This window comes from Hyperolius riggenbachi, chromosome 7 (genome assembly GCF_040937935.1).
Source record: "Hyperolius riggenbachi isolate aHypRig1 chromosome 7, aHypRig1.pri, whole genome shotgun sequence".
Classification (NCBI taxonomy): Eukaryota; Metazoa; Chordata; class Amphibia; order Anura; family Hyperoliidae; genus Hyperolius; species Hyperolius riggenbachi.
Window position 1 is genome coordinate 212,410,512 of NC_090652.1, and position 26,386 is coordinate 212,436,897.

The 26,386-nt window shown below is 44.7% G+C and overlaps 1 protein-coding gene across 1 annotated transcript in view; it reads left to right on the forward strand.

Annotated features, from left to right (window-relative positions):
• LOC137524807 (aldehyde oxidase-like) overlaps positions 1-26,386 on the forward strand; it is a 195,569-nt gene that overhangs the window by 59,320 nt on the left and 109,863 nt on the right. Inside the window, exons 8-12 of the mRNA XM_068245129.1 lie at positions 2,374-2,454; positions 11,281-11,422; positions 14,485-14,577; positions 14,674-14,825; positions 14,920-15,013. Coding sequence (XP_068101230.1) covers positions 2,374-2,454; positions 11,281-11,422; positions 14,485-14,577; positions 14,674-14,825; positions 14,920-15,013 — 562 coding nt within the window. The remainder of the gene's footprint in view (positions 1-2,373; positions 2,455-11,280; positions 11,423-14,484; positions 14,578-14,673; positions 14,826-14,919; positions 15,014-26,386) is intronic.

Genomic DNA, 26,386 nt, shown 5'->3' on the forward strand with positions numbered 1-26,386 from the left:
AAAAACCATCACACAGCTAAAAAGTTGTCTCTCTCACCCATATTCACCATTCTGGGTAGGCAGCTGCATGCAAGATGTGCTCACGGCAAATGGAGAATGAAGGAACAGGAATGTTGCATGACACAACAGGGTGATACAGAATGTATTGTGCATATAGTACATCAAGTGTATAGGTGAAAAGAGAGTGCACAATATAGAGTCTTGATGTACTTTATGCACAATACGTTCTGTATCACCGTTGTGATGACCATCGCATCTGAGCAATAAACAGCAGCGGAGTAGATAGTGCCTGGCCTGTGTTCTTTATCGTTATGCAACTATCTGCACAGAGTTTTGTATGTTCTCCCCCTGTCTGCATGGCTTTCCTCTGGACACTCCAGTTTCCTCGCACACCCCAAAAACATACAGATAAGTTAATTGGCTTTCCACTAAATTGGCCCTAGACTACAATACATACACTACACAATATATACATAGACATATGACTATAGTAGGGATTAGATTGTGAGCCCCTCTGAGGGACATAAGTGACAAGACAATATACTCTGTTTAGCACTGTGGAAAAAGTTGGCGATATATAAATGCTAAATAATAATAACAACTAGACACTATAAAGGGCTTAGGCTAAATTTTATATTCAGATCTCAGATTCTCCTATACAAATACATTTCAAAATTAATTTTTGCAGGTTCTTGACGCCAGCCATTTTGACAGGAAATGGAAGGGCTCTAAAACAGAGAGTTATAATTATTTATTTATTTATAAAGTGCCAACATATTCTGTGGCGATATACAAAGTAAGAAACCTGGGGTACAGAATAATACAATGTTATACACCAATATAAACCAATACACAAAATACCGAAAAAGGGTGAGAGAGCCCTGCCCTTGTGAGCCTACAATCTAAAGGGATCTAAAGACTTTGATATAATATAACCTTTTTTTACTGGTGTGAATCTTCCTATCTGTGAAAGACATGACTCACCTCATCCTTTCATGTCTGCCATGATTTAATAAAGAAAAATTAATTTCTGCTTATACAATATCACTAACTGATGGTCATGGACTTACAGGCCCGGATTTACATCACAGGACCCTACAGGCACAGATGTCCTGGCACGCAGCACCGGGAAAAGGTCATTCAGCACCCAAGGATGAGACAGCAAAGTGCGCCCCTCCATCCCTCCCACCCCAGCTGTCACACACTGATTGCTATTAGAGTAAGAGGTGTCCCAGGGCCCCCAACTTCCCCAACACCTTAATCTCTAGTTCTCTGGCTTGCAGTCACTGCTATGTATGTCCTTTTCTTATTTCTTTGTGCTTTAAACACAATTGGGAATGACAGCTTAACTGAAATCTTCTACCCAATACACTGCTATGGAAAAAACGCGTACCAAGGCGCACTAACGCGTACTAACGCATACCAACTGATTAAGTGTAAACGGGGCCTTAGCATTAGACAGCCAGCTAGTGGTGCCCCCGACTGAAGGGAGATCTTGTCAGTGGAATGCCAAGAGCCAGGCGACTAAACTCTTATTTACGCTCTGCTCAGGGCTCTGCATAGGGAAGGAGGGAGGCACTGGGGAGGGGAGTGAGCCGACCCTCCATCATCAGGCGGCTGTAAGTGCGTGCCTACAGTGCCTTATGGTAAATCCGGCCCTGTGGACTTATTTTGTAATTTTTGATTTAATTATAGGTCTGATCTTATCTGTAAACTGGAATTTTATATCTGATTTTGATTATATATGGATTTGTGCACAATTTGAAAATATCTGTCTGATAATCCTGTAGAATCTACTTTTGGGTTCTGAAAATTTTAGAACTTTGAGGCAATTAATTTTTGAATAGAACTGGTACACCTCTTCACTAAATATTAGCCCATTAGTATTGTCACCCCAGACGTCTGTCTTGTTTGGCTGTTCCAAAAAACAGCACTGCTTTCATCTATTTAAAGAGAATCTGTACTCTAAAATTCTTACAATAAAAAGCATACCATTCTCTTCCTTATGTTCTCCTGGGCCCCTCTGTGCTGTTTCTGCCACTCCCTGCTGCAATTCTGGCTTGTAATTAACAGTTTCAGGCAGTGTTTACAAACAGCGTAATCTGTGACTCATGCAGAACTTGGAGAGTGTGTGTAAAGCTTCTGCCAATGACAAGCAGTGTTGCACATTCCACACATTCCAGCCTCAGCCAGACAGACAGGACAGATGAAAGAAGATAAGATTTATTACAGAGACAGTGCAACTAGAAAATGCTGCAGTAAGACAGACCACATTAGAACAGGCATAGGAACTTATAGGATAGAAGAAATGAGGCTCAAAATTTTGTTACAGAGTCTCTTTAAAGTCAAATTTTTTTCGTTTTTTAATTTCAGATTTGTACAGGTTTATTCGAAAAAAACCAGTTCCTGCCCCTGGATCCAACACAAGAACTAATATTTCCTCCAGCACTCATAGTAAGTAATTTTCTAACTCTGCTTGTGCTTATAGCAATCTTTTTTTTCTCTATCTAATGGAACAGGCATGTTACCATGGCCACAATTTACTAAGGGCAGTCTGGTAAAATAATTTAGGTTGGTAAAATACCACATTTAGTATTTTACACTTTTCCCCCAAATTCACTAAGATTTCCCACATGTGGTAGAAGTTTGGTAATATACCCAAAAACATGCTTCAATTTAATAAGCCCTGCTCGGTACCGGTAAGTCTCAACAGCTGTGGAGCAGATCATGCAGGAAGCTGTGCATTTTCCCACAAGCGGTGTGCATGAGCTATTACTCTTTCTGTCCACTGCATCTCCAGTATCCCTTTAGATGTGCATACGTTGTAACTAGAATGTTTTCTAGCTCTTCTTTGTATCAGTATATCATTATGTACATCTAAATAGATACAGAAAAGCCTTTTTAAATGTTTCATTTTCCTGCTCTGTCATTCTGAAGTCCCACCTACCAGTGCATGGGATCAAATGGGGTCAGAAGAAGGGCTGTGTGACTCTCCCTATTGGCTGTTTTATACATCTGTCAACTTTTCCCGAATGGAGATTGCAAGTTACTGGTTGGTCAGAGCAGGAGATAAATTTTCAACACTTTTAGTTGAGCCACTGAATGCTTTAATCTTTGTGAATTGCACGTTCTTGACATTTCTTGAGGTATTTACAACACAAGTCTGTCATTTACCTCACTAGTCAGTAATTTTACTTTTCAGTGCGCTAATAGGTTTAGTGAATTGACATTTGGCAAGATGACAGTAAAATCAGCTGCATTTTCTGCATTACCGTATGCCGTAATGTTTAGTGAATTGTGGCCCATGTGATAATAAATTAAGGGAAAATTTAAGGCCCATATGCTATCCTTTTTTTCACCTGAGTTTTCTCCTAGGAGATAATTTTTCATCTTCAATTCAAATTACCCTTTTAGCACTCTGCAATGGAAAAAGTACCAAAAGGTAAATTAAAAAGTACTATCAAAATTATTTTGAGTATTAGTTTGCTTGCTGGTGATGTAAAAGGCATTTTATTTACAAGTTGTGAAAATATCAACTTGGAGAAAACTAAGGAGAAAAAGTGATTTGCATATGGGCCAACATGTCTGATCTCTGCATCAGACTTGGAGATCTGTGGTCAACAAATGTTTGCCATAGATCAGTGGAGTAACAATCCAATTCCTTAATGGGCAACAGTTTCCGAGCCCCGACTTAACCACTTGAAGACCGCGGGCTTTACCCCCCTTAACCTCCTTGCCGGTTATCCCGAACACAGTTCGGGGTAACCTGCGCAGGAGAATTTCTCAGGCCCCGCTGGGCCGATTTGCATAATTTTTTTTTCCTACACGCAGCTAGCACTTTGCTAGCTGCGTGTAGTACGCGATCGCCGCCGATTCGCAGCTACCCGCCGCGCCGAGCCGCCCCCCCCCCCCCGCCCCAGACCCCTGCGCAGTCTGGCCAATCAGTGCCAGGCAGCGCTAAGAGACCCCTGCGCAGCCTGGCCAATCAGTGCCAGGCAGCGCTAAGGGGCGGATCGGGATTCCCTCTGACGTCACGACGTCCATGACGTCGGTGACGTCATCCCGCCCGGTCGCCATGGCGACCGGGGAAGCCCTGCAGGAAATCCCGTTCTCAACGGGATTCCCTGCATACTCTGATCGCCGAAGGCGATCGGAGTGGGTGGGGGGATGCCGCCGCTCAGCGGCTATCATGTAGCGAGCCCTGGGCTCGCTACATGATTTAAAAATTTATTTTTTTTTAAAGTGCAGCGCTGCCTCCTTGCCTAATTTTTTATAACGGCAAGGAGGTTAAGGACCAGACCCTTTTTTTCCATTCAGACCACTGCAGCTTTCACGGTTTATTGCTTGCTCTTACAACCTACCACCTAAATGAATTTTGGCTCCTTTTCTTGTCACTAATAAAGCTTTCTTTTGGTGCTATTTGATTGCTGCTGCAATTTTTACTTTATATTATATTCATCAAAAAAGACATGACTTTTGTAAAAAAAAAAGTTTTTTTTTAACTTTCTGTGCTGACATTTTTCAAATAAAGTAAAATTTCTGTATACATGCAGCACGAAAAATGTGGACACACATGTTTTTGATTAAAAAAAAAAACCTATTCAGCCTATATTTATTGGTTTGGGTAAAAGTTATAGTGTTTACAAACTATGGTGCAAAAAGTGAATTTTCACATTTTGTAGCATCTATGACTTTTCTGACCACCTGCCATGTTTCATGAGGGGCTAGAATTCCAGGATAGTGTAAATACCCCCCAAATGACCCCATTTTGGAAAGAAGACATCCCAAAGTATTCACTGAGAGGCATAGTGAGTGCATAGAAGATATTATTTTTTGTCACAAGTTAGCAGAAAATGACAGTTTGTGACAAGGAAAAAAAAAAAGTTTCCATTTCTGCTAACTTGTGACAAAAAAAAAATGAAATCTGCCACGGACTCACCATGCCCCTCTCTGAATACCTTGAAGTGTCTACTTTCCAAAATGGGGTCATTTGTGGGGTGTGTTTACTGTCCTGGCATTTTGGGGGGTGCTAATTTGTAAGCACCCCTGTAAAGCCTAAAGGTGCTCTTTGGACTTTGGGCCCCTTAGCGCAGTTAGGCTGCAAAAAAGTGCCACACATGTGGTATTACTCAGGAGAAGTAGTATAATGTGTTTTGGGGTGTATTTTTACACATACCCATGCTGGGTGGGAGAAATATTTCTGTAAATGTTAATTGTTTGATTTTTTTTTACACAAAATTGTCCATTTACAGAGATATTTCTCCCACTCAGCATGGGTATGTGTAAAAATACACCCCCAAAACACATTATACTACTTCTCCTGAGTACGGCGGTACCACATGTGTGGCACTTTTTTGCACCCTAACTGCGCTAAGGGGCCCAAAGTCCAATGAGTACCTTTAGGATTTCACAGGTCATTTTTGTTTCAAGACTACTCCTCACGGTTTAGGGCCCCTAAAATGCCAGAGCAGTATAGGAACCCCACTAATGACCCCATTTTAGAAAGAAGACACCCCAAGGTATTCCGTTAGGAGTATGGTGAGTTCATAGAAGATTTTATTTTTTGTCACAAGTTAGCGGAAATTGATTTTAATTGTTTTTTTTTTCACAAAGTGTCATTTTCCGCTAATTTGTGACAAAAAATAAAATCTTCTATGAACTCACCATACTCCTAACGGAATACCTTTGGGTGTCTTCTTTCTAGAATGGGGTTATTTGTGGGGTTCCTATACTGCCCTGGCATTTTAGGGGCCCTAAACCGTGAGGAGTACTCTTGAAACCAAATGTCGCAAAATGACCTGTGAAATTCTAAAGGTACTCATTGGACTTTGGGCCCCTTAGCGTACTTAGGGTGTAAAAAAGTGCCACACATGTGGTATCGCCGTACTCAGGAGAAGTAGTATAATGTGTTTTGTGGTGTATTTTTCAGGGCTGTGGAGTCTGAGTCGGAGTCGTGGAGTCGGGCAATTTTGGGTGCCTGGAGTCGGAGTCGGAGTCGGGAAAAAATGCACCGACTCCGACTCCGACTCCTAATGAATTTGTAACTGTAATTAAAATAGAAGATATGATAAAATGTTCTATTTCTCAGATAATAGTCATTAAAAGTAATGTATATATACAGTATAAATACAGTAATAGCTGTGCTTAGTCCACAAAAATGAAATAAACCAATCAAAATTAGTTACTTGTGCTGCTTCAATAAAGCAGTCCCCGTATTTTTAAGGTCAGATATACATATCTGATTGTGACTGTATATATGATGTGTACACAGGAATCTCTTATATATACTAAATAACATCTATGCTGTAAGAATAAAGCCTGATGTGTAGCCGTGTCACTAATAGAGATGGTCAATGAGGTGGAAATAATTCTGCATTGATGCTGATTTATGCAAATGTATGCACTCCCTTTGCTGATGAAATCAAATAATTTGATATGTTATTAAAATTTGGTTTGGTGACTACAAATTAAAGGGTAACTGAGACGGATGAAAAGTAAAGTTTTATACATACCTGGGTCTTCCTCCAGCCCCCTTCAGGCTAATCAGTCCCTCGCTGTCCTCCACCACCCGGATCTTCTGCTATGAGTCCTGGTAATTCAGCAAGTCAGCGCTGTCCAGCCGCATGCCGCTCCCACAGCCAGGAACATTCTGCACCTGCGCAATAGTGCTGCACAGGTGTAGTATGCTCCTGGCGGCGGAGTGTGTGCATGCGCACTACGCCTGACTGGCTCAAGTACCTGGACTCATAGCAGAAGATCCAGGTGGTGGAGGAGGACAACGAGGGACTGATTATCCTGAAGGCGGCTGGAGGAAGCCCCAGGTATGTATAAAACTTTAATTTAATCTGTCTCAGGTTTACTTTGTTACACAGTAGTACTATACTCTACATATGCACTCCCCACAGAGCTGCAGGGAATCCACTGAGAATGTTGTGCACATTGAACACAGAGGTGTTGTCTGTTTACAATCTCCTTCTTCCCCTGCAGAGTACCTGCACATCATTCTTACATGTACCCACACTTACATTGCCTAGGGCCTGATAGATGTTCTTTGTTCCGGTTTGTACCTTTTACAAGTACTCTTACCAAGGACTAGTTTTAGTCTAAAAGGAATAAATATAGTAGTCTACATATCCTTCTCACTTCAGTTGTCTTGTAAAATTCCTAAGCGTTGGCAGTTAAGAGACGAATTTCATGTTACATACTTTTAATCAACAAAATTGTAATATGCAAATTAGAGGAGTCGGAGTCGTGGAGTCGGAGTCGGAGTCGGTGGAATCCTAAACTGAGGAGTCGGAGTCGGAGTCGGTGGATTTTTGGACCGACTCCACAGCCCTGGTATTTTTACACATACCCATGCTGGGCGGGAGAAATATCTCTGTAAATGACAATTGTTAGATTTTTTTTACACACAATTGTCCATTTACAGAGAGATTTCTCCCACCCAGCATGGGTATGTGTAAAAATACACCCAAAAACACATTATACTACTTCTCCTGAGTACGGCGATACCACATGTGTGACACTTTTTTGCAACCTAGGAGCGCTAAGGGGCCCAACGTCCTATTCAAAGGTCATTTTGAGGCATTTGTTTTCTAGACTACTCCTCACGGTTTAGGGCCCCTAAAATGCCAGGGCAGTATAGGAACCCCACAAGTGACCCCATTTTAGAAAGAAGACACCCCAAGGTATTCTGTTAGGTGTATGGTGAATTCATAGAAGATTTTATTTTTTGTCACAAGTTAGTGAAAAATGACACTTTGTGAAAAAACTATAAAAATCAATTCCCGCTAACTTTTGACAAAAAATAAAATCTTCTATGAACTAGTCTTACACCTAACAGAATACCTTGGGGTGTCTTTTTTTCTAAAATGGGGTCACTTGTGGGGTTCCTATACCGCCCTGGCATTTTACGGGCCCAAAACCGTGAGTAATCTGGAAACCAAATGTCTCAAAATGACTGTTCAGGGGTATAAGCATCTGCAAATTTTGATGACAGGTGGTTTATGAGGGGGCAAATTTTGTGGAACCGGTCATATGCAGGGTGGCCTTTTAGATGACAGGTTGTATTGGGCCTGATCTGATGGATAGGAGTGCTAGGATGGTGACAGGAGGTGATTGATGGGTGTCTCAGGGGGTGGTTAGAGGGGAAAATAGATGCAATCAATGCACTGGGGAGGTGATCGGAAGGGGGTCTGAGGGTTTGGCCGAGTGATCAGGAGCCCACACGGAGCAAATTAGGGCCTGATCTGATGGGTAGGTGTGCTAGGGGGTGACAGGAGGTGATTGATGGGTGTCTCAAGGTGTGATTAGAGGGGGGAATAGATGCAAGCAATGCACTGGCGAGGTGATCACGGCTGGGGTCTGAGGGCGTTCTGAGGGTGTGGGCGGGTGATTGAGTGCCCTAGGGGCAGATAGGGGTCTAATCTGATGGGTAGCAGTGACAGGGGGTGATTGATGGGTAATTAGTTGGTGTTTAGGGTAGAGAACAGATGTGAACACTGCACTTGGGAGGTGATCTGACGTTGGATCTGCGGGCGATCTATTGGTGTGGGTGGGTGATCAGATTGCCCGCAAGGGGCAGGTTAGGGGCTGATTGATGGGTGGCAGTGACAGGGGGTTATTGATAGGTGGCAGTGACAGGGGATGATTGATGGGTGGCAGTGACAGGGGGTAATTGATGGGTGATTGACAGGTGATCAGTGGGTTATTACAGGGAAGAACAGATGTAAGTAATGCACTGGCGAATTGATAAGGGGGGTCTGAGGGCAATCTGAGCATGTAGGCGGGTGATTGGGTGCCCGCAAGGGGCAGATTAGGGTCTGATCTGATGGGTAACAGTGACAGGTGGTGATAGGGGGTGATTGATGGGTGATTGATGGGTAATTAGTGGGTGTTTAGGGTAGAGAACAGATGTAAACACTGCACTTGAGAGGTGATCTGACGTCGGATCTGCGGGCGATCTATTGGTGTGGGTGGGTGATCAGATTGCCCGCAAGGGGCAGGTTAGGGGCTGATTGATGGGTGGCAGTGACAGGGGGTGATTGATAGGTGATTGATGGGTGATTGACAGGTGATTGACAGCAGATCAGGGGGGATAAATGCATACAGTACACAGGGGGGGGGGGGGGGGGTCTGGGGAGAATCAGGAGGGAGCAGGGGGCAGTTTAGGGCATAAAAAAATAGCGTTTACAGATAGTGACAGGGAGTGATTGATGGGTGATTAGGGGGGGTGATTGGGTGCAAACAGTGTTCTGGGGGGTGGGCAGGGGGGGTCTTCTGATGGGTGCTGTGGGCGATCAGGGGGCAGGGGCAGGAGATCAGTGTGTTTGGGTGCAGACTAGGGTGGCTGCAGCCTGCCCTGGTGGTCCCTCGGACACTGGGACCACTAGGGCAGGAGGCAGCCTGTATAATACACTTTGTATACATTACAAAGTGTATAATACACTTTGTATGCCGCGATCCGGGTGCTAGTAACCCGCCGGCGCTTCCGAACGGACGGCGGGTTACAGCGCGAGGGGGGTGGAGCCAGTCGCCGGTGGCTGATCGCGTCACGAATGACGCGATCGCTCCACCCATGCCCGTACAAGGACCGCCGCCTCTGTGCATGCGGCGGCCCTTGCGGGATCAACTTCCCGGCCGCCTCTGTGCAGTGGGCGGTTGGGAAGTGGTTAAAGAGACTCTGTAACAAAATTATCAGCCTTAGTTCTTCTATCCTATAAGTTCCTTTGCCTGTTCTAATGTGCTCTGGCTTACTGCAGGCTCTGTTATATGATCTAATCTGTTTCCTTCTGTCGGCTCTGCCGGCTAAGGCTTAAAGGGAAGGTTCAGGGAAACGTGTAAAAAAATAAAAATCCATATCCACTTACCTGGGGCTTCCTCCAGCCCGTGGCAGGCAGGAGGTGCCCTCGCCGCCGCTCCAGAGGCTTCCGGTCGTCTTCGGTGGCCGACCCGACCTGTCCAGGCCGGCTGCCAGGTCGGGCTCTTCTGCGCTCCAAGGACGGGCTCTTCTGCGTCCCACGCGGGCGCGCTGACGTCATCGGACGTCCTCCGGGCTTTACTGCGCAGGCGCAGAACTACTGTGCTTGCGCAGTACAGCCCGGAGGACGTCCGATGACGTCAGCGCGCCCGCGTGGGATGCAGAAGAGCCCGTCCTTGGAGCGCAGAAGAGCCCGACCTGGCAGCCGGCCTGGCCAGGTCGGGTCGGCCACCGAAGACGACCGGAAGCCTCTGGAGCGGCGGCGAGGGCACCTCCTGCCTGCCACGGGCTGGAGGAAGCCCCAGGTAAGTGGATATGGATTTTTATTTTTTTTACACCTTTCCCTGAACCTTCCCTTTAAATGTGTGGAATGTGCAGGGCTGCTTGTGATTGGATAGAAGCGATACACACCCTCTGCAGGCCCCCTGCAGGCTCTGTATGACTCACACACTCTGCTTATTTGAACCTATCACAAGCTGGTTAGTTTGTTTGTAAACACTGCCTAAAACTGTTAATTACAAGCCAGGATTGCAGCAGAGAGTGGCAGAAACAGCACAGAGGGGCCCAGAAGAACATAATGAATAGAATGGTATGCTTTTTGCTGTAAAAAATTTAGAGTACAGATTCTCTTTAAAGGAACCAGTGGGTATTCCCAATATAAATTATCAACTGTGGTACTCAGCATTACATAGCATGTAAATGATGTAGCAAGGAATTATACTGAAACAAATTATTTGACAATGATGTGTTAGTGATTCAGTGAATCCTGCCCTAAACATGTTATGTTGCACCTTCAATAACTAGCCTCCTTAGCAGTTACTATTTTGTTATTCCGTTGTACATATTTCTAAAAATATGCCTTACACTAATGATTGGTGCAAAGATACTGAATAAAGCCGTCTTGTGGCTTAGTTCCCTTTCCACCACTTGCTTGAACCATTATGCATTTTTCTTTGATAATGTATTTTCCCAAAACATAAGGAAATGAAGCAGGGGCATAACTAGAGAGGAGCAGCCCCTGCAATCGCAGGGGGACCCAGAACTGTTTTGGGTCCCTAACTACTAACCTTCCCTTCCTCCAATAAAAGGACTATACTCCAGATCAGGTGTTTTTGTTATTGTTATGGGTGTGAAGATCATGATGGCCACACTTGTTTCATGACCCTTGTGAGATGGGCCCCAAGGTCGTGAAAGGCACCAAGGGGAGGCAAGAGAAGGGGTGGGAACATTAAGGGGGCCCCATGAATTTCAGATGTGCCACTGGAATGAAGTACATTATATTGCTTTTTATCTCTTACCAGATGATGGACAATGAGGCCAGGAGGAGCCAGACATTTCATGGAGAACGCATCAAGTGGTTTTCACCCACCAGTCTCCAGGAGTTACTGCAGCTGAAGGCCAAATATCCAAAGGCTCCACTGGTAGTTGGGAACACGGCAATAGGTAAATTGGAATAAGAAAATAAGAAATCTCCTTAAAGTTATTTGCATAGTCATCAAAATTCGGTTTATTGCTTTCATAAAATGTATAGATGAATATTCTCATTGTGCAGAATGAATGGCGTTTCATAGGACCATATTTAAAGTGGAAATCCATTTTCATCACAAAGATGTAATAAACCAGATGTTTATTATAAAAGTATTTTTGGAATCAAATAGCATTAATAATTATCTTTCAGTTTACGTTGTCAGGAAGCTTTTAATTTACGATCTTGACAGTAAGCCTTTATAGTAATTCAATGTAACGTTGGCAGATTATATTCATTTGAAGCACAAGCCCAGAAATATGGTAGTTTCTGCTTGGAGGCATATAGAATAACTCTGCTTGTCCTGTGTATTGTCCTTTGGCTAAAATATTAATCTAACAAATACTTATATGGACATACAGTAGTTAAACAATTTTTCCTTGGTGCATAAACCCAATTTATATAACCTTAGTTAGATCTGCATCCCATAGCTGAGCTTCAGGAGTGAATGACTGGCTAAAACTTAATGCTGACAAAACTGAGGTTCTTGTTATCTTAGGTCAGCGCACAATGGCAAAGCAGCTCCTGCCTCAGCCATCACCACTTAGGATAGGGAGCTCTGACCTGACCAACTCAGACTTTATGCAGAGGACTTACGGTATACTACAAATCTGTGCAGATCTTCAAATACAGTGCAATACAATAAACAGTCTGTAAGACTTCACCACGGGGGCACACAGGCCTCCTATATTCTTGTCGTCACCATCACCCAAAGGAATACAAGTGGCTTACCAGCTCCAAACAACCCACACTGTAAGGTTTTATATTTTGCTTTCAATGATAAAAGGCACAGGCCACAGTCCACCGGGGATCCACACAACCTCCAGTCCCTCAATCCAAGTGAATCTCAGTTTTTGTGAAACATTCCATCTGTCACGTAAGGAACATTGCAAAAATAAGCACCACATACCTCCAGCAGATCAGTTCCAACCCTAGTTCATGCCTTCGTCACATCACGAATGGACTACTGCAATGTTCGCTATACAGGCCTTCCAAACAAAGACCTACACCATTTTTAAATAGTACAGAATGTCGCTATAAACAAGCCAACCCCACCATTGCCACATAACACCAACCCTTCGCTCACTCCACTGGCTACTGATAAAATGGAGAATTCTGTTTAAGATTGGCTTATTGACATTCCAATCCTTGCTCAATCTGGGCCCTGGATACCTGAAGGATTTTTTACCCCCCACAATCTTAGATCAAAAGGATCTAATAACTTGATCATCACCAGAGTTCACCACAACGCCTTTGGAGACAGAGCCTTTTGTAATGCTGCCCCTACACTCTGAAACTCCCTGCCAGACCCAACCAGGGCATCTCCATCCCTGGGAGCATTTAAGTCAAAACTGAAAAGCCACCTGTTTAGCCTGGCATTTATGAACACCTGACTATTTCTTCTGTAACACAGTCAACCTGTGTAACCCCGTATTGATTTGAGACATATTTATGCGCTTTAGTCTAATGGGAGAAAAGAGCTTTACAAATGTTAATGGTATTATATCCCTATAATTATTTTTTAGTAGTCATTGTCTGAACCCTTTCCAGTCCAGAGATAGATAGATAGATAGATAGATAGATAGATAGATAGATATAGATATAGATATATTTATAATAATATGATAATCAGTATAGATGCTCAGTTTCTCCTACATGTATTATTATCCAAATGTATTAATTAAAAATCATGTGATCATTCATGTAATAGGTTTAAGTCTCTTATTCGCTAGTCAAGATAATGTTATTATTTCTCAGTTCTACTTCCTTTGTTAGCTAAAACTAAAGGTGGCCATACATCAAGCAATTTTGGTGGTCAATCATCCAAGAGACAGATTTCTTTCTGATCAAACTTGATTAGAGAGAGATCTGTTGGCTTCCATATACTGCAGGCTGATTCCAGATCAATTTCAGCAGGAAATCTTTCCGGAATCAGCCTTGTGGTGCCGCCTCACCACCCCTGGCCATAAATCCCCCGTGTCACACGATGATGTTACACATGGGCCCCATGTGCAATATGCTGGTAGCCACGAGGGGTAGCAATGCATAATAACAGTGTGGACACAGCATAATAACAGTGTGAACACTAGGGGAATGGCTTGACAGGTAAAGTATAAATGCATGGGCATCAGGGGGCAAATAAAACATTTAGGGGGCAGTGGCCAGGGTTTTCAGTCGTGTTCATTGTTCGCAATTATCCTCGCCGTTCATGCCACGCACGTGATTGAGCATGGCATATCGGCCCAAGATTTCCCAGTATGTCTAAACAATACATTCAACCAATTTCAGCCCGAAATTGGTCGAATTGTCATTCGGGCATGCTTTTGGTGACACCAATTTTCATCCGATCAATAATAATTAGCAAATCGGATGGTTATTCAGCTACCAAAAGACGGACATATGGCCACCTTAAGAGCAGAAGTGATACATGACCACATTATGAACAGCCAATCAGAGACTTACAAATTAACCAGAGGATCCATTTGAAACTCTTAACTCCAACCTACAAAGCTCTCCACTGTCTCTCTCCCCCATACATCTCCTCACTAGTTTTCAGATACCACCCCAACCGTAATCTTTGCTTTGCACATGATTGTCTTCTGTCATTCTCTTGAATCACCTCATCACATTCGCGTGTACCAGATTTCTCATAAGCGTCACCCCTTCTTTGGAATCCGATTCCAAAACACTGAAATCTTTAAAGGTTCCCTCAAAACTAAGTTTTTCAAACACTACATCCAACAGGACAAGAAAATAACCATTTTCTTCTTCTGAGGGTGATGTTGATGAAACAATTCATGCACAGACTACAGACTACCTAAATATTAAAATTAACTAAAATGTTTTGAACAAAAAGACAATCCCTAAAACTGACCAGTACCCTATCTATCTATCTATCTATCTATCTATCTATCTATCTATCTATCTATCTATCAATCTAGTAGTATGTTTGTATTAAAAAGATGGTTGTATTTTTCAGGTCCAGAAATGAAGTTTAGAGGAGTGTTTCATCCAGTCATTGTCTACCCTGCAAGAATTCCTGACCTCCATCTTGTTACTGAAGATGATACAGGCTAGCCTATTGACATTACTGAAATTCAAGTATATTACCAGACTCTTCATTGCTAATGCTTAGCTAAATTTCCTTTTTCTTGTTTTATTTTCACAGGGATAACATTGGGAGCAGCATGTAGCCTTACAGCAATGAAAGAAACACTGACTGAAGCTGTCTCTAGACTTCCAGAACAAAAGACCAAGCTGTTCAGAGCACTTTTACAGCAGCTTGCTACTCTTGGGGGTCCCCAGATCCGAAACACAGCTGTAAGTATAGAGAGCAAAATCTTGTACTGTTTAGACAGGCAGTGCAGACTGTGTCAGTCTGTGTCAGTAAATTATACACCTCACTGTTGTCCAGTCTTTAGGGGGAAACATCATTAGCCGTTCTACAACTTCTGATCTGAACCCTGTTCTCGCTGCAGGAGGCTGCATTCTCAACTTAGCTTCAGCAGGTAAGGTGGATTTATTTATTTATTAAATTCTGGTCTTTTCAGTATAGTTAATGCTGAACTCCCAACTTACTGTTAATCCTTTCCTGATGCCAAACACTAACCACACTAGTTATTACCATCTGTCAATGTCTTTATGAAAGGATAAAATAAAAGAGCAGTGAAAAATTGTTTATTATTGCAGGTAGGGTGATGAGAGTTATAAATTACTTTTAAAAACATGCTCTGGGAGTTGTGAAAATGGTTAAATGGATTATTACACACGGCGCAGGGAGGAAATGGACAGAAAGATAATGATTCTATGCTGTGCTGCAAGTGCTGACCACAGAGAGTCAATGGCCCTTATTCAATTCAGGACCCGTTTACACTTAATCAGTTGGTATGCATTTTTTATTCTTCTCCATAGCAATGCATTGTGAGAAAGATTTCAGTTAAAACGCGTTAAGTGTGAACTGTGCCATTGGGAAACATGGGATTTACTTTGCAAATCAGTTGTCCTTTCAGTTATAACTGAGAGCACCTGATTAAGTGTAAATAGGGCTTCACTGTTTCTCCTGAGTTCTCTCCTTAGAGATATTTTTTCATCTCCTGTTTAACTGCTTGCCGACAGCATCACTCCGATGGGCGTGGCTGTGTCAGCAGCCCCAGGACCACCTATCACCTAAGTTCTGGGGTGTTGTTTTGCAGGAAATTGCGCGCGCGCACATCTCCTGCTTGGTAGGCGGGTCTCCGCCTTCAGTCTCCCAGCGGTAATCGCCGCTGGGAGACTGTTAGATGGCGAAACCGCCGTCTAATTACTGTGCACAGCGTTGCGATCTACAGCAGCGCTGTGCTGGGGACAGCCGTGTCAGACGGCTGTTCCCTCCAGAGTCTCGGCGGTGATCGGCTGTTATAGGCTGAAGCCTATGACAGCCGATCACAGTGATTGGCTGGCGGGGGAGGGGAGGGTTTAGTAAAAAAAAAAATTAAGGGAATGTATTTAAAAATAAATAATAAAAATATTTACAAAAAAAAACTGGGGGAGCAATCAGACCACACCAACAGAGAGCTCCGTTGGTGGGGAGAAAAGGGGGAAGGGGAATCACTGGCGTGCTGTGTTGTGCGGCCCTAGTCTTTGGGGGGGGGGGAGGGGGTAAAGCCTGTGGTCCTGAAGTGGTTAAAATAACTTTTCAGTGTTATAAACTGTTCTAATCACCTTTTTCCGGCACCAGCAACTTCTTATAGTTGCGTCTCACGGACTGTGAGATAACTTGGCTCTCAACACAGCAAGCAGGAGATAGACTTTCTCAGGCTTCTTCAATATTCATGGTATTTATTCAGGAAACAGAAATACAGATAGATACAGTTCCTCATATCCTAGCCACGCCAATCTTCATGTTGCGTTACAAGCTTTTTGATTAAACTTCCTGCTGAAGTCAATCAGGTACCTTCTTTCTAACCTACGTTACACTAGACTACCTATGTACAGCATACATTATATCAGATTACAGAAAAGAATGAAATACTTAGAGGTTCCAGTCAGCATTTAGAGCTAGTGTGAAAGTAAGAAGCAGAGTGAGCTCCCATCGCTCACTCGGGCTTTAATACCGACTAGAAAGGAGTTAAATATGACATCATCTTCGCCATCCCCTAGATCAGACTATTGGTGGACCCACTCGTGGTGTCATCATACACACCTACTCGATTAATATTCAATGCGGCTTTTGACATACATACAAGAATGTGGTGTTTAGTAAATATGGCTGATGTTTATTGTTCTAGTGGTGTACATGCACAGGTCAGGGAGACCTGTGGCCTTGTCCATAGAACAGCTTCTTGGTATGTTCTAGTTCTGACAGAACTGAAGATTTTCTCTCTAAGAGAAAATCCCCTTAAAGGGCAGGTCTGCTCCCCAAGCCTTTTTGACTAACTCAGTCCAAATAACTGAGGCCTACTTAAATTATAACAATCCCCCCTAAAAAGGCTTGACCCGCAGATCCCCGCTTCTGAACTCACCAGTACCTGGTTTCTTTTTCTTTATGTTTCACTTTTCGATGTTCGTGCTCACACAACTTCTCTGCTCTAGGCGGTTATCCCTGGAAGAGAGAGAGCAAGACCTCTTGGTCTTCCTGTAACCAGGCTCTCTGGGGAGGCCCTACTTCTAAGTCCCTCTATACCACATGCTCAGCATTTGCGTCACTTGCGTATCACTCACAAACTAGCATGACCACAGAAAAGTGAAACTCGTGTGGTTGTTACAAAACGGAGCAGTGCTAGGCGCCTTCTAAAAGAGCGCCTTTATACAATCAGCTCAATCACCGGTACTACTAAACCTATCAAACCCTGTTCCCCTTTGTCCCATGTCGTGTTCTCCTTCAGGAGGGGAACTTCCCGTGAAACTTCGAACTTTAGAGTTCTCTTAACCATTTGAGAAATAACGTCATCAAACCTGGATGACTGGATCCATATAGGATCTCTGCTCACACAATATGTTCCCCTTAAAAGACCAACCCTATCGGAACAATTATGAAAATGTACAATGAATGTGTCATTAGACCTCATGTTTAAAAAACCCACTTTTCCTTCAGCCACCGGAACTATCGGTTTGGCTTCAGGGTGGATCTTTTGAATGGTAGCCTCGCATTATGTGTTATTGAGCCCGCAGGCTTCTTCACTAAATTTGACTTGCCCCGGCAAACACAGGTACCTCTGGGAGAATTGCCCACATGAGGACAACTCTACTCGTTTCACCTCCCCGTCTAGCACCAAAAAAGGTTGACCTTTCAGGTCATGGTGTAAGACATGTGCAGAGGTGGGAACTAAGGAAGTGGCGGTGCCTAAAGGAATGTTGCACCGTTTCCATTTGTTCACCCAAACATCTTGAAGCTTCCATGCAAAAGATCCTTCTCCAGAAAAATCGATATACCTCCCCTTGTCCAATCTCAGGATCTTTTAAGCGTCTCCCTGACAAAATATGTCCCCAACTGTCCTGATTGGACCTCTTCCCCCCCTTATGTCCTGAGGCACAATATGTACCAGAGGTCGGGAAGCAGTGGCGGCTCCAGCTTCAGATTTTTGGGGGGGCTCAAAGGGGGCACGAGGGCTGGCAGGCCGGGCTTGGGGGGGGGGGGGGGAATTTGCGTGCCGCGATGAAAAATTGGGCGTGGTCATGATGTCATGTGGGCGGGGCTAACTGTAATGTAGTTGTACCAGCTAACGTAGTTACATGGAAAAAAAAATGAAGTAAACGCACATAATGACAGGTAGCCTTTCACCAGTAAATGCACATAAGAATCAGCTTTTCAGCAGTTAATGCACGTAATGACAGACTGCGTTTCTGCAGTAAATGCACATAAGAGCCTGCTTTTCACCAGTTAATGCATGTAATGACAGACAGTTTCCCCATTAAATGCACATAAGAGACAGCTTTTCACCAGTTAATTCACATAATGACAGACTGCGTTTCCGCAGTAAATGCACATAAGGGACAACTTTTCACCAGTTCATGCACATAATGACAGACAGCATTTCCCCAGTAAATGCACATAAGAGACAGCTTTTCACCAGTTAATGCACATGACAGACAGCCTTTCACCAGTTAATGCCCATAAGAGACAGCCTTTCACCAGTTAATGCCCATAAGAGACAGCTTTTCACCAGTAAATGCACATAAGAGACAGCTTTTCACCAGCTAACGCACGTAATGACAGACAGCCTTTCACCAGTAAATGCACATAAGTGACAGCGTTACCCCAGTATAAGTGACAGCGTTATCCCAGTATAAGTGACAGCGTTACCCCAGTAAATGCACATAAGTCACAGCGTTACCCCAGTATAAGTGACAGCGTTACCCCAGTAAATGCACATAAGTGACAGCTTTACCCCAGTATAAGTGACAGCGTTACCCCAGTAAATGTACATAAGTGACAGCGTTACCCCAGTATAAGTGACAGCGTTACACCAGTAAATGCACATAAGTGACAGCGTTACCCCAGTATAAGTGACAGCGTTATCCCAGTATAAGTGACAGCGTTACCCCAGTAAATGCACATAAGTCACAGCGTTACCCCAGTATAAGTGACAGCGTTACCCCAGTAAATGCACATAAGTGACAGCTTTACCCCAGTATAAGTGACAGCGTTACCCCAGTAAATGTACATAAGTGACAGCGTTACCCCAGTATAAGTGACAGCGTTACACCAGTAAATGCACATAAGTGACAGCGTTACCCCAGTAAATGCACATAAGTGACAGCTTTACCCCAGTATAAGTGACAGCGTTACCCCAGTAAATGTACATAAGTGACAGCGTTACCCCAGTATAAGTGACAGCGTTACACCAGTAAATGCACATAAGTGACAGCGTTACCCCAGTATAAGTGACAGCGTTACCCCAGTATAAGTGACAGCGTTACCCCAGTAAATGCACATAAGTGACAGCGTTACCCCAGTATAAGTGACAGCGTTACCCCAGTAAATGTACATAAGTGACAGCGTTACCCCAGTATAAGTGACAGCGTTACATCAGTAAATGCACATAAGTGACAGCGTTACCCCAGTATAAGTGACAGCGTTACCCCAGTATAAGTGACAGCGTTACCCCAGTATAAGTGACAGCATTACCCCAGTATAAGTGACAGCGTTACCCCAGTATAAGTGACAGCGTTACCCCAGTAAATGCACATAAGTGACAGCGTTACCCCAGTATAAGTGACAGCGTTACCCCAGTAAATGCACATAAGTGACAGCGTTACCCCAGTATAAGTGACAGCGTTACCCCAGTAAATGTACATAAGTGACAGCGTTACCCCAGTATAAGTGACAGCGTTACACCAGTAAATGCACTTAAGTGACAGCGTTACCCCAGTATAAGTGACAGCGTTACCCCAGTATAAGTGACAGCGTTACCCCAGTAAATGCACATAAGTGACAGCGTTACCCCAGTATAAGTGACAGCGTTACCCCAGTAAATGCACATAAGTGACAGCGTTACCCCAGTAAATGCACATAATGTTATACCTGGTCAGGAGGGTGGGGGACTATTTGCAGAGGCTGGGGAGGGGGGCCCCATCATGCCCTCACCTCAGTGGACCCCCCTCCTTTTATGCGCGGCGCCGAGCGGGAGATACAGCTAGCTATAGTCTCCGGGAGTCCGGGCTGCAGCAGACACTAGAGCTTCAGCCGACTGGTCCACTTCTGTCTCCTCCTCAGCAATACCGCTCTGCACGCACTGAATCAGGAAGTAGTGCGAGCGGTATTGCTGAGAAGGAGACAGGAGTGGACCAGTCGGCTGAAGCTCTAGTGTCTGCTGCAGCCCGGACTCCCGGAGACTATAGCTAGCTGTATCTCCCGCTCGGCGCCGCGCATAAAAGGACCCCTCTTTTTATCATTCCCTGAGGTGAGGGAATGATAAGTCTCTCGCCCCACGCTAGAGCCGGTGTTGGAACACCGGCCCTTGATTCAGGGGGGGCTTTCTGAGGGGCTTACAGTTTCTCAGCTGGGGCTTCAGCCCCGGCAAGCCCCAGTGTAGCGCCGCCACTATCGGGAAGACTGTACTCTCTGCAATCTTTCAATTAAGAGTACCTCTTCACTTACCCAACTAGCATGAGGATAAGCGGCTGCATATGGACTGTGTAATATCGTCCCCTGTTGTGACCCGTGTAGTGTGAATGGGGTTCCCTGTGTTGGTTTCCCTCCCCTGGGACCGCTCTCCCCACCCTCTTTGTCACCTGGAAATGTGGCTCGATCTCGATTTTTACTTGTTTCGAGAACCACCACCCCTCGGCTTTCCAGCCTTTACGTGTGTATAGTTGTTTCAGAGCCACTCTCTGTTGGTAGTTTCAGAGTGTGATGTTGTCCCCCGCGTCTCTCCGGCAGGAGAATTGACGCCTCCTGCTCGTTCCTCTCCAATCTGGAACCATCTCACTCTGAAAAACCAAGACAAGGTACCCCTGAATCACACACTCCACCTTTTGCATGTACCCATTGTACTGCAATGTACCTTTTAACAAACCTTTGGATCGGTGCATCGATTCTGGGAGTGTGGCATTCAATAGCAGATTTACACTGTCATTTAATTCCCACTGCCCGCACACCTGACCCTTCAGACCTTTCACCCACATTGTGCCATGAAATTTGTCTTCTCCTGGCACCAGTGCTCTTTTCCTCCCTCCCTGCTTGGTCCATCTGTGCCAAGCGGAGGGAGGTGTGAAAGGATCAGTACCTTTGTCACCCAACATCAACATGTTTGGGCCTTGTATTCTCATTAACCCCTTATTATTCATGAGAATGTCCTCTCTTCGTTCTCCTAGGACGAAATGGCAACCTAGGATCACCATCAGCACGGTACTCTTCATTATAAAAGCACCACCTTGGGAAAGAAAAACATTAGCAATTTGCACTCTGCTTTGCTCAGACAGTTTTTTTAGTCGGTTTCCGATCTCAGGAATCTCGTGTTTTAGTCTCTTTCCAATCTCAGGAATCTCGTGTTTTAGTCTCTTTCCAATTTCAGGAATCTCGTGTTTTAGTCTCTTTCCAATTTCAGGAATCTCCAGTTTTAGTCTCTTTCCAATTTCAGATTGGCATCTGGAACCTTTCGCTTATCCGACTGACATCTCCATCTTTGCTGCCAGCACTGCAGCTGTCTCGAGTCCATATTGCCAAACTCCTGAAATCGAAATACAAACAAATCACTTCTTATTAATGATTTGGGATTCGCCCTGCGGCTTGTACTCTGTACACTTTAAATTGATCAATATATACCGTAATTGATCTCGTTGCTTTATGGTTCTCATGAACTCTGTTTACTCTTTTTGGTAGATTGGAGTCACAACCTCTCTCCCCTACCTAAGTACTATCCTCAGTAGTTACCTGTTTAAAATATGCTCCCGCGGACTTCACCTTTGGAAGCTCTCACCTCATTGCAAGCTCCCTCCACATCCCCCCCTATCTGTACATGCGCGGCCGTCGCATGCACAGATTACGGATGCCACACCTGTTGTTGCTTTGCAGGTGAGCCTGCAATGCTCTTACTCATTATCGCATTTACTTATCTAGAACCTCATTGCGATACCAGCTCTGCTAAAAGTTCTGTGTGTTGTACCCTCTGACCAATATTTGCCGTGCTACTACCCCCATACTACAAAAAAAAATGGCTGCCTCCCTGTAGGAAGGAGCACTTTGCACTTAAACTACACAGGGTGCAGGGCTAAGCATTCCCGCATCAAATGCCTGTATGCAGATCCCTGAATGCCCACTTGGTAGGTAGTCGTATGGCAAACCTGTCCTAAAAAAACACTGTCACTCTGTAAATGGCAATTCTTTCATCTTTATAATTGCCCCATGAACTGCTGTCAGTTCTTGTTCTTTGTGCTACACTTGATAGGAGCTGGAAAAAAACATATTTGACCAATCAGTGGACGGAAAAAAATGCACAAAAAAACAGCCCCAGCCCAGCATAGACCTCTTAGTGAAACTCTGGACCTGTCCACGACAAAAACTGGAAACAAAAACGTTACCGCTCTGCAGCAGCAACGACGGATACCTGGATTGGTCAACTCCCTTTTTTTCCAACTCCGGCACCCCCCTGATGCACTGTCCCCCCTTTTCTCTATTGGGAACTCATGCTGCACCACCCGGTAAGGTGCCTCACTTAAAGGAATAATCCCATAAGCAACTCAGTACAGACCCTTTCCTGATCTGCGCTGCTCCGTGTCTCCCTGCACCTAGCTGGGAAACAATTCCTATCCGTGACCATGCTAGTCTTACAGTAATAGCTTGGTGCACGTATTCTGGCATTTCTATACCTGGACCCAGGCTATGGGGAAATATTCCGGGATCCGAGATACTCAGTAGAATGTCTCTGTATTTCTACCCCCCTTCCTTTCAGCTGCTCTGCCCGGAGCCGCGAGCACAGCCTGACGTGACGTGGATCCCCCCAGCCCCTCCTCCCCCCCTGCCATGACGTGTGGGAGCCATGACTCTTGGGGGCGGGCCCTCTCCACTGCCGCCATTTTGAGTCCTGGACTGCCAGCTAAGATGGCTGCTCCCATAGCAACCTCTCAATCCTATAAACATTAGGAGAAAAAACAAACTCAAACAGAACAAACATTTTATGCATAGTTACACACAGCATCGATACATATTGCAGATAGTCAGCTTTCCGCTACATCCCCTCTTGGATGCTCGCAAAAACCTAAAAAAAACCCCATCCCAGCTGCAATTCTAAAAGCTATACATCTTAGTATCACCCAGGGACGTGGAAATCTCTCTCACTACATCGCAGACATAACTCAGAACTGCCCGAGCGCGCTATACAACTCCAAACCACTTTAACTGTCACCATCCCAGCTAGAAACTTCTTCTGAGACGAACATTTATCAGCCGGAGCTGACCAAACAACATTACACATATGCAGACATTTAGAAACGTTTTAGCAGCACTGACTGGAAACGCACCGAGGAAAGACAAACAAAAAAACAACTCACCCATTATCTCAGCTGTAGCTACAAACTGACTTTCACAGCGACCCAGAGACAAGGGCTGTGCCTTCCTGTCTACCCAGCTCACCGGAAAAAAAAAAGAGAAAAAAAAAACAGCTTACCACTGTCTCTCACTCGCTTTCCTCTCCTCTCTCCCTTCCCTCTCCCCCTCATCCAATACTAACAGACTGAAACACTGCTGGCTTCTCTCTGCCGCGGGGGACCCCCCCCCCCACACCCCACCCCCACATCTGGCATCCTTCCCAGTCTCTAGACAGGGAGAGAGGAAAAAAAAAAAAAAAAAAGAACAGAGAAGGAGGGGAGAAAGAAAGAAAAAAATGAAGCACGCAGCCTCCAAGCTGCAATTAACACAGAATGTACACATTAACAACCCCTTGCACAACACCAAATACAACACAGATAACGCAATATAACAACGTAAATCATACATGCCTGATCTGCGGACTCTTCGCAATTCACCAGCTTTCGCAACTTTCCCTCTGCGAAACTCAGATTGGACTCCGGAACTTCTGGGGGGGGGGCCTCCCACCTTCCCCCACAGCGGATCGATCTCCAGCGGCAGTTGCGAGCAGCCGTAGCCTCGGAGGGTTCCTTCCGACCCAGGTTTAGACTTGTAACTGTTGTGCACATGCAGTTACAGTGTAACGTCCAAGAGTTTCGCCGCTGATATCCTCGAATTGCAGCCCGTGTGCTTGGCTCACGCACACTCCCCACACCAGCTTATCAGCTTGATGAGCTTTACAGTCCGCATCTATTCCGCTTGTTTTGCTGTGGAATACCTTGAAAACTTCGGCCCCTGGCCCCTGTCTGCTTGTATTGCTAGGCAGCGAAGGGTTTAATCGGCACCATTGTTATAAACTGTTCTAATCACCTTTTTCCGGCACCAGCAACTTCTTATAGTTGCGTCTCACGGACTGTGAGATAACTTGACTCTCAACACAGCAAGCAGGAGATAGACTTTCTTAGGCTTCTTCAATATTCACGTTATTTATTCAGGAAACAGAAATACAGATAGATACAGTTCCTCATATCCTAGCCACGCCAATCTTCATGTTGCGTTACAAGCTTCTTGATTAAACTTCCTGCTGAAGTCAATCAGGTACCTTCTTTCTAACCTACGTTACACTAGACTACCTATGTACAGCATACATTATATCAGATTACAGAAAAGAATAAAATACTTAGAGGTTCCAGTCAGCATTTAGAGCTAGTGTGAAAGTAAGAAGCAGAGTGAGCTCCCATCGCTCACTTGGGCTTTAATACCGACTAGAAAGGAGTTAAATATGACATCATCTTCGCCATCCCCTAGATCAGACTATTGGTGGACCCACTCGTGGTGTCATCATACACACCTACTCGATTAATATTCAATGCGGCTTTTGACATACATACAAGAATGTGGTGTTTAGTAAATATGGCTGATGTTTATTGTTCTAGTGGTGTACATGCACAGGTCAGGGAGACCTGTGGCCTTGTCCATAGAACAGCTTCTGGGTATGTTCTAGCTCTGACAGAACTGAAGATTTTCTCTCTAAGAGAAAATCCCCTTAAAGGGCAGGTCTGCTCCCCAAGCCTTTTTGACTAACTCAGTCCAAATACCTACTTAAGGCCTACTTAAATTATAACATTCAGCACTCCACAATTTAAAAAGTAAGGCCAATTAGTTTAACAAGTCAAAATTATTTATTATTTTTAGTTTTAGTATTAGTTTTTTTCTTGCTTGCAGATGGCTAAAAAAGCATTTAATTGATAAGGTGTGAACATATCACCTGGGAGAAAACATAGGAGAAAAGGTGAATTGAATAAGGCCCATATGCAATTAATGTTTTCTCCTGTGTTTTCTCCAAGGTGATATTTTAAAACTTATCAAAAAACTTATCAATAAAATGCCTTTTAAAGAGGAGCTGTTAGGTATAGGGTCTCAGAGAAAAAAAACACATATATCAGTAGATAAATATTGGCTGTACTTACATGACATATGCATTACACTGTCCACGTTTTGATTTTAGTGATTTTTATATAGTATATACAGAGATTTATGTTTCTGACAGTTCCTGACAGGTTTCATCTTTGACTGTCTGTGTCTGAAGCCAGTCGTGATGTAATATCCTCCCTTACCCTGCTTCCACTCATCCCCCTGATTTAGTATGCATTAGCCCTCCCAACTCCCAGCCCTCAGACACTCCCACCAAGCTGAAGTCACCCGCCCCTTCAGTACAGGCTGTCAGATGCTGTAGATATACAGATTATATTGATTTGTTAGAAGACCCCCAGATGTCCGCAGCTGCCCCTTTACAATCTGCCTGGCTTGGAAGCAGCAGGGTCACTCAACCACAGACCAGATGCTGTCCCCTGTCAGCTCTTCCCCCCCACCCCCGCCAAGAGCCTTTGCGATTATCTTCTCCTCCATAAACAGGTGTGGGTGTCTTCCCCCCCCAGGCCCCCACCCCTGGGCAGAAACAGGTGCGGATGTCTTCTTACCTGTAAAAGCAAACACTGAAAGAGAGAGAGAGGCCAAAGAGTGCATCTCCAGCTTCCAGCGCCGCCACCGCAGTTTCCTCTGTCAGCCGTGCATCTCTCTCTCTCCTGCTGGTGATTCCTATCATGTGACTCGCCGGTAACTTTCCAGCGAGTCACATGTGAGGGACGCCAGCAGGAGAGAGAGAGAGATGCACGGCGGCGACTGACAGAGGAAACTGCGGTGGTGGCGCTGGAAGCTGGAGATGCACTCTCCGGCCTCTCTCTCTCTCTCTGTGTTTACTTTTTCAGGTGAGAAGACATCCGCACCTGTTTCTGCCCGGGGGTGGGGGCCTGGGGGGGAAGGCACCCACACCTGTTTATGGGGGGAGAAGATAATCGCACAGGCTCTTGCTGGGGGGGGGGGGGGTGGGAGAGAG